Below are 8,251 nucleotides of genomic sequence, written 5' to 3'. Positions count from 1 at the left end.
AGGGCTGGGTGGCTGGCGCCGCCGGGCTCGCCCTCGGCGGAGCGGGTGCGGGTGCGGGCGCTGGGAAAGCCGGGGGCCTGGGTAGGGTGCCGAGAAGTATCAGGGAGAGCCAGGCCCGGGAGGCGGCAGCGCCCACGCCGGGCGGCCAAGTGGAAAACTTGGCCAACTACGGTGCGGCCGCTTCGGGCGAGCTGCAGACCGGCTTTCGGAGGCAGTGGGGTTTGTGCATCTCCGAGCCGAGAGGTGAGAGGGGAGGCGCGTTGTGGCTAATGGTGTCTGTGCCAGTGGCCCAGGTGGTTTACTTACGTGAAAAAGATAACTTTTAAAATTTCTCTGACCTCTTTAGAAAACTATCTGTAACTAAACTCTTAACCCAGTCCGGGTTATGTTTGCCCACCCCGGGTAAGGTCCGTCTATAAGTCCGCTCCTGGTTGTCTGTATCTCCACTGAGCTCACCGTTCTGAGAGTTAGTCTCTTTCCTATTGTTCAATTCTTGTATTTTAGCCAAAGAATGTGTGTTAGGTTTCCTTCTATCCAAAGCAAACCATAGGACGTTCTGGAAATTATGCCAAACCAGACTTTCAAAGCTTGAGTACAAGTGGGGTCTTTAATTATTTCACGCCCAGTATATGTAAGTGTCTGAGACACCGAGAAAACTTTTAACTCTTTGTTGCGGATTTTGGAAATGTTTGATTGGCTCACTAATTCGGGTGCCGCTCAACTAGTTTGTAGGTTTCCTTCATTAGGTTGCTTCTTTGGCACTTGACACAAATACCAGCAGACGTTCCTGCCACTGTGGTTGTATTTGCTGGGTTCCTGAAACACTACAGTAAATCAAAACTGCCAAAGTCCAGGTTTTCCGTGCTAGAAAATCTCACTGACACTTAATGTCCTGTTTTGGTACACCACACTCCCTCCTAGACATAGAAAGCACTTTCTCTTGGACAAGAAGCAAGCAGTATAAAACTCATTGCTGTAAATTAGTTTATATTAGTGAATGCTCTGAATTGTTCAACTGTCTGCATAGCAGAGCTTCGTGTGTAGATAGTTAAAATAAAAGGCATTGGAAGTTTTCAACTAAAAGGGCCAACTTTGAAAAATGATATTTCAAACTTTAGGTGTTCATTCACGAATGTTATTTTCATGCCTAAATGAGAATAGTGCATAGGACATTTTAGCAATTGGCCTTTTATTTTTGTATTGCTTTATAAGATTTGACATTAATTTCATAATGCCTTTGACAGTCCATAGACTTTTTAGCTATTCATAAACTACTAAGTACTAAATACATACTTTGGTGATCTATGTATTCCGTTTATATTTCAGTCAAGAGCAGTATTTAGAATACTGTTACCTGGTGTTGGGTAATTGTATATTGTCCTTTCTGACTCCACCCAAACGTGGAGCTGTGCTGAAATACACTTCATTTAGACCAGCACTGTGTGGGGAGGCAGAGGCAGTGGATCTCGGATTTTAAGGCCAGCCAGGATTACAGGGCAAGGCCCTGCCTCGAATAAAAACTGTAGAATCTTAGGATTAAAGTATTGTAAGGCTGTCATTTTTGTTAGTTTTGGTTTTGAATCTGTATACTTGACAGTAAGATGAACTATTTCTGCTCCAAATTCTGGCTTGAGAAGCGTCCTATGTGGACAGAGGAACAATTTTTTCATTTTTCTCTGGATCTCCGCAGCTCAAATTCTGAGTAGATTTGAGGAATAAGGAAGTCCTTGGTAGCAAATTCTGTTTCTTTGACCCAAATTAAAATGCTAAAATTAAAGTTAAGCCTTCAGGGTGAGTTAAAGTGGGAAAATGGGTCATAATGACAGGCTAACCTCTAGTGCGACATGTTTATTAGTGGTGGTGGTTGTTTCTAAGTTGGTCCTGTAGATTATTCTAACCTTTCTCTGAACACACTTACAAAATCTATTTTTAGATTCATAAATAAGTTAGTCTTCCATAAAGCCATCTTGTCACCTCTGTCATTTTGTTTTCTGGATTCTCTTTCTACTCACGAATAAGCCGTTTTTGTGTGTGTGCATATAGTCAGGTGCAGGAACACAGGAACAGACAGTTCTTCTGTTACCGGTTTCGGTCGCCTGCACTGACGTGATGTAAGATCATGCCCTCCTCCATTCTGTTTGCTCTCCAGCCCACAGTCTTTTGCACAGAGTTTGCAGCGGCTAGAAGAGAAAGTCTGTACATCCTCCATTGCACAGAGGATTAAGAAAGTCATATGTGTTGTTTGTCACTAGTTAGTTGGAGTCACAATCCCTGTGAGTCTTATTTGGACCAGTGCCTTGTCAGAACTGCTGTCTGGAAGCAAAGCTCTGTAGGTCCGAGACCATATAATAGCTCTAACAAGTGGTTTGTGTTAGTATAGAGTGCAGTGTACTTAGTCAGCTACCAATCACAATGTGTCCTTTAAAACTTCGGTTACATTATAATAATGACCAAAAAGAGAAAGAGCAGATGGGGAATGTCCAGTAGTCCCAGTGCTTGTTTTATGCTAAGTTAGTGGAGCTCTTTCCGGAGTTTCTGTACACCACTGCTCCCTGGCCCCTTATTCGAAAGTTAGAATTAAATTGTTCCTCGTATTGGGCAGGGGTGGGGGCATCACTTTTTTCTACTGAATCATGTGGTAGCTTTCCTACTGGATTGTTTTTTTAAACAGATCAATTGGCTCTCCTTTCAAAAGCTCTAATATTTCATTCCTTGTAAGAGCTCTGAATCTTTTACAAACTGAAGCCTCTGACAGTCTTGGAATTTATCCATAGCCATAGAATTAGTTAGAAGTGGAGCTAAGATTCAAACCTAGGGAGCCAAGACCAAGAAGCAAATGGAATGGAGTGGGTAAAAATACCTAGAAAAAACATGGAGGTGTCATTCAGGAAAAAAAAAAAAAAGAAAGAAAACGACAAGACAGGAAAGCAGAGTGGCAGAAATGTGTTGGGGGAGCTGAAACTGCGCATAGGCAAGGTAGATGCTTTAATTAATTAATGCCGCTACAGATTGAGTTCAGGCCTGGAGTATAAGACAAGGGCTTTAACATTGGACTATACTCAGGCTGGAGAGATGGCTCAGAGGTCAGGAGCACTGGGTGCTCTTCCAGAGGTCCTGAGTTCAATTCCCAGCAACCACATACATGCAGACAGAACACTATGTACAAAATTAAAAAATATTAAAAAAGTTGGACTGTACTCTTAGCCCAGGTTTACTTAACGTTAAGTAGAGGTTGGATGTGTGTAGCAGCAGTAGCCCTGTTATGTCACAGGCCGTAAGTGCAGATCTCTGGACTGCTTACCTTTCCTCCTCTAGAGGTGCGTGGGGACCGTGATCCACCTCAGATTTAAAAACGCAAATATAGTTATCATTGGGTGACTGACGAATTTGGAAAGTACCACTCTAGGCTCTTTTATAGTCACTTTAAGTAGTGGACTACAACTCTTGAATTCGAATTTTGTGGTTTACTTAGGTCATAAGTAGTGTTTAAATGTAAGTATTGGAAATCACCTCGGGAATGTTCATCTCCACCAGCAGTTTTCATTGTATTTTTATATTCTCCTTGGATTGTTGGTTCAGTTCTTTGTGCATTTTTCTGTTTAACCGTCCAAATACAAATACATCTCAGTGATAGAAAATGAATTTGTGATTAAAAGTTAAATAAGACGGGAAAAAATGATGGATTTTTCTAAATAGGATGAAACGAGGAGGAAGACGTAGTGACCTTGACTCACCTGAAGAAGGCGCTGCAGAGGAAGCTAAGAAACTGAGGACTGCACATGAACGTTCTCAGCCTTGTGACTGGGGCAACCTTCTGCAGGACATTGTCCTCCAAGTTTTTAAGTATTTGCCTCTTCTTGACCGGGCCCATGCTTCACAAGTGTGCCGGAACTGGAATCAGGTGTTTCACATGCCTGACTTGTGGAGATGTTTTGAATTTGAACTGAATCAACCAGCTACATCTTACTTGAAAGCTACACATCCTGAGCTGATCAAACAGATTATTAAAAGGCATTCAAACCATCTACAGTATGTCAGCTTCAAGGTAATGCTTTCACTCCTTCTGTGAAAAAATAAAAGTGTTTTAATGGCTTTAATGTCCTAACCAATACAGCTTCTTATGTCTTTAAAATATTTGACTTTTTAGATAAAGCGCTTTAAGTTTTAAAATTATTGCACACGTTAGAAGCCATTGAGAATAATTTTTAATATTAGCTGGAACTAAAATACTCCTTTACAATTTATTATTTAAATGAACAAAAGCAGCCACTAAGTAAACATAAGTTGACTAAGTTTTAAGTTAACAGTACATAGTTGACAACAGACTTGAGGAAAGGCAAACGTAAAACAAAAAAGTGGTTTTCAGCCTCTGAGTTGAGACCTCTTTGGGGGTCCCTTATCAGATATCCTGCTTATCAGATACATACATTGCAGTTCATAACATTGAAGTGGCAGTGAAATAATTTTACGGTTGGGGGTCAGCACAACATGAGGACCTGGTAGAGTGTGACAGCATTAAGAAGGCTGGGAACCATTGCATTAGGGGATGATTATTGAGCAGCATTTACTTGCTGTTTTTGTCTACTAGTGAGTATTGCTTTTGTTTCATTTTTGTTTTTGAGACAGGGTCTCTCAGTGTAGCCCTGGCTGTCTTGGAACTCACTTTGTAGAACAGCCTGGCCTCGAACTCAAAAATCCATCTGCCTCTGCCTCAGGAGTGCTGGTGTTAAAGACGTGTGTCACCACCACCCATCAAGTGTTTGTTATTCTGATGCATTTTTATCTTAAAAAAAAACTTTAAAGATGGTATTGGAACTAACTAGTTTGAGTATATATTAGAGGAAAATAAGAGGATTAATGGAAAATGTAAGCGAGCTGTTTGCTTCATTTCAGTGATACAGGGACATGTGTAAACCCGTGTGAGGGTGAAATGAGCGAAGGAAGGTGGGTTGTGAGATCTGAAGAACATTACATGAAATCATAGTAGCATGTGTGAGAACAAGGGTTTAGCAAGTTGTACTTGGAGATAAATAAAAGAAACATGGGATGTTCGCTGAATCCTTGACACTATAGATTATTTTTCTTTAACAACTGATAATTATTGTTGGGCATGGTGACTTGCACTTGTATCTCACACATGGGGAGTCTGAGGCAAGAGAATCAACAATTGGAGGCCTCCCTGGACTATATATAGTAGGGCCTTCTGTCTTACAAATGTTAAAAACAAAACCTAAAAAGCTACAGTAAAAGCATAGAATTGCCTGATTTACCCTATTTACTAAAGGGGCAGGTTAAATCTGTACTAACTGTGGTCTTAACCCAGACTTTCATGCTGTCTCTAAATGCTATCTATCTTCCTTGTAAGAACTTGGTAATAGAAGCGATTGCACAGACTGGTCATACAAGTACTAGGTTAGGTAGGATTGCCAATTATAGCCAAAAAGAAAAAAATAATGAAATACCTGTTAAGACCATCCTGGGCTATGTAGTGAGTTTAAAACTAACCAGAGATATTTAGCAAGAGCCTATTTCAAGAGGGGAAAAAAAGATGCCTTGTTAATTTCAAGTTTACTAGACTTCATTGATAATTTTTAGTGTAGATGCATCCCAGACAATGGGACACACTTACTGATACAAATTATTTTTTTGTTTGCCTAAAATTCCAATTGGGTGTAGCGTTTGTTTGACATGGGGTAGGATTCAAGCAAACAAAAGTGAGGTCCTCCTCACCACCCCTCCAGAGAGGAACCTGAAGTGCTTTCCCTTGGGGTTTAGTCATCCCTGAGATGCCTCAGAGTGTTTTAATGGCAGCTACGTGGACAGAGGAGCTAGAGATTGGAAAGATGGTTCTGTACAGTAGGTTAGTTGGGTTCTTGGAGTTTAGCTTACAGTCTCTTAGAGTGCTGTGACAGCTCAGGTATACCCACCCAACTTACAGAGCTCACAGAACCATCTGTGCTAAATTTGACGTTTTTGTTAGGGATGTATTTGTCTGAGGAAGAAACTTCTAATGTAGAAAGCAAGCACACTGCAGGGATTATCCTGACCTGGTAAGAGTCACTGTAAGTGACTGGTAAGTGGACACTGTAGGCTGAAGAGAACTTAGTCAGGGTTATTAGTCCAACAGTGCTCTCAGACTGTGCTGGGAGAGCTCGGCAGTCCCACTTTCAGCCTCTAATTCAGATGGTTTGGTTTAGGTATAAGAATTTGTGTGTCTCCAGTACTCGGGTTATTTTCATGTGGTCTGGGAGCCACATTTTGAGAGCTACAATTGGTACATTACTTTCACAGACTATGACATTGAAGAGCACCTTTGGGATGCAGTAAAACACATATTTATTTGGAAATAAAAGTAATATATTTAACATGTTTAGTCTAGGGAAAAAAAAACCTAACTTTTACCCCTTCCATGTGTTTGGTCATATTATTTTTTTCTTCAAGAAATGTCTAAACACGGTATATACGAACAGCCACTTCTATTTTGGCAGTTTATTTTGTGCTTGTTTAGTTGGACACCCTTGTTTTACTCTAAAGAATTTCAGGTTGTGTGGTTAATTTAAAAATTCTCAGTGACATTAGTTCTTCAGGTGACCTGAAACTGTTCATCTTAGACACTGTTTACGTGTGTTGCTTGATTTTATCAAGTACAAATTATTAAAGACAAAATTGATTCATTTTGTACAGTTACTTTGAAATGAATCAACTTAGTCTTTTAGTTCAGCACTGAATAAATAAATATGAATATGAATTATAGTGAACTCTGTTGTGAAAATGAGACTGAGGTTTTGGGGGAGAGATAATTAAAGATAAATGTCCTTTAAATGATAATGCACTGAAGTAATAACTATATGTCTTGCCTTTATAAAAGTAAGCTATTCAAAGAGAATGTGGCTCTCCCGTGAGTAAGACCTGTTTCCTTTCTAAGGTGGACAGCAGCAAAGAGTCGGCCGAAGCAGCTTGTGATATACTGTCCCAGCTTGTGAACTGCTCTTTAAAGACACTTGGACTCATTTCAACTGCTCGGCCAAGCTTTATGGACCTACCAAAGGTATCTGCTGCCTTTGTCTTAGTCCCTTTTGCAGAGCATTCCAGTGAAAGCCCCAGCATTGTTGGTATTGACAGTGAACGGGTAGCAAAGCAGTATGTGTAATGGAATCTGGCTACTGTTTACAGTGTTGAAAAATAGTATTTAAAATATGCTTTTAAAGAGTGTTTAATGGGAAGCAGAGGCAAGCAGATCTCTGTGAGTTCGAGGCCAGCCTGGTCTTCAGAGCAAGCTCCATGACAGCTGGGACTACTATACAAAGAAATCCTGTCTCAAAAATCCAAAACAAAACAAAATTTTTTTTCATGTGTATGAGTGTTATATTTGCATGTAAGTATGTGCACGTCATGTGTGTCTGACGCCTGAGGATGCCAGAAGAGGATGTCAGATCCCCTAGAACCTGGAATTGCAGGCAGTTAGGCTGCCATGTGGGTCCCGGTAACCAAACCTAGGTCCTTTGAAAGAGCAGCAAGTACTTTCAACTACTGAGCCATCTCTCCAGCAGCAGTAAAACATGTTGTCAAGCATTACTTTGTTCTTCATTGGTACAGCTAAAGAGTGAGTTTACAGAAGATTGTCTAGCTAGTGGAAGTGCCAAAAGACGTGAAATAGACTGATAACCCTGCCTGAACCAAAGAGAACCATGGACGCTTCTTCCTGAGCCTTAGAACGGGTTGTTGAAATTAAAAGTCAAAAGTAGAGAATGCTAGTATTGAGCAAGTAGGGCCCGCTTATTATGTACACACTTCTGGTAAATGTAATGAAAAGAGTATTTTTGAGGAAAGTAAATGTCAGCATACCTTGAATTGTCTTACAGGTTTTATTTTAGACCATTTATTCTTAGGAGGATTTAGCTGTTTGTGTTAGTCTTATACATAATCAAAGACTAGTCTCTACTATACAACTGTTCTTTATAAACTTTTTTTTTACATAAAGTTGGTGTGTGCGTGTGTGTGCGCGCGCATGTGTGGTAATCGGGACAAGGTCTCATTTGGTAAACCTCGCTAGCTAGAATTAAAGGTATGCACCAACCTGGGTTGTCAGGCTTGTGATCTTACCAGTTGAGCTATCTTAGCCTACAACTCTTCTCTTTGAGACAGAAAAATTATCAGAATACCTCCTGAAAAAGGCCAGTTGATAAAAGCTGCAGTCTAGCTTGCTAATGCTCAGTAGGTTAGTATCCATTAATTGTGTGTGTGTGTGTGT

The 8,251-nt window shown here is 40.5% G+C and overlaps 1 protein-coding gene across 2 annotated transcripts in view; it reads left to right on the top strand.

Annotated features, from left to right (window-relative positions):
• Fbxl3 (F-box and leucine rich repeat protein 3) overlaps positions 1-8,251 on the top strand; it is an 18,570-nt gene that overhangs the window by 843 nt on the left and 9,476 nt on the right. The window contains exons 1-3 of one of the 2 annotated variants that reach the window (XM_013353143.2): positions 111-243; positions 3,697-4,045; positions 6,926-7,048. In XM_013353143.2, coding sequence (XP_013208597.1) covers positions 3,698-4,045; positions 6,926-7,048 — 471 coding nt within the window. In that variant the 5' untranslated portion in view covers positions 111-243; position 3,697. Of the gene's footprint in view, positions 1-110; positions 244-3,696; positions 4,046-6,925; positions 7,049-8,251 lie in introns of those variants that run through there. The other variant, XM_005365369.2, reaches the window with a different exon arrangement.

Source organism: Microtus ochrogaster, unplaced genomic scaffold (genome assembly GCF_000317375.1).
Source record: "Microtus ochrogaster isolate Prairie Vole_2 unplaced genomic scaffold, MicOch1.0 UNK2, whole genome shotgun sequence".
NCBI lineage: Eukaryota > Metazoa > Chordata > Mammalia > Rodentia > Cricetidae > Microtus > Microtus ochrogaster.
The sequence above is the reverse complement of the archived record's forward strand: the minus strand, read 5'-3'. Positions and strand labels throughout refer to the sequence as shown.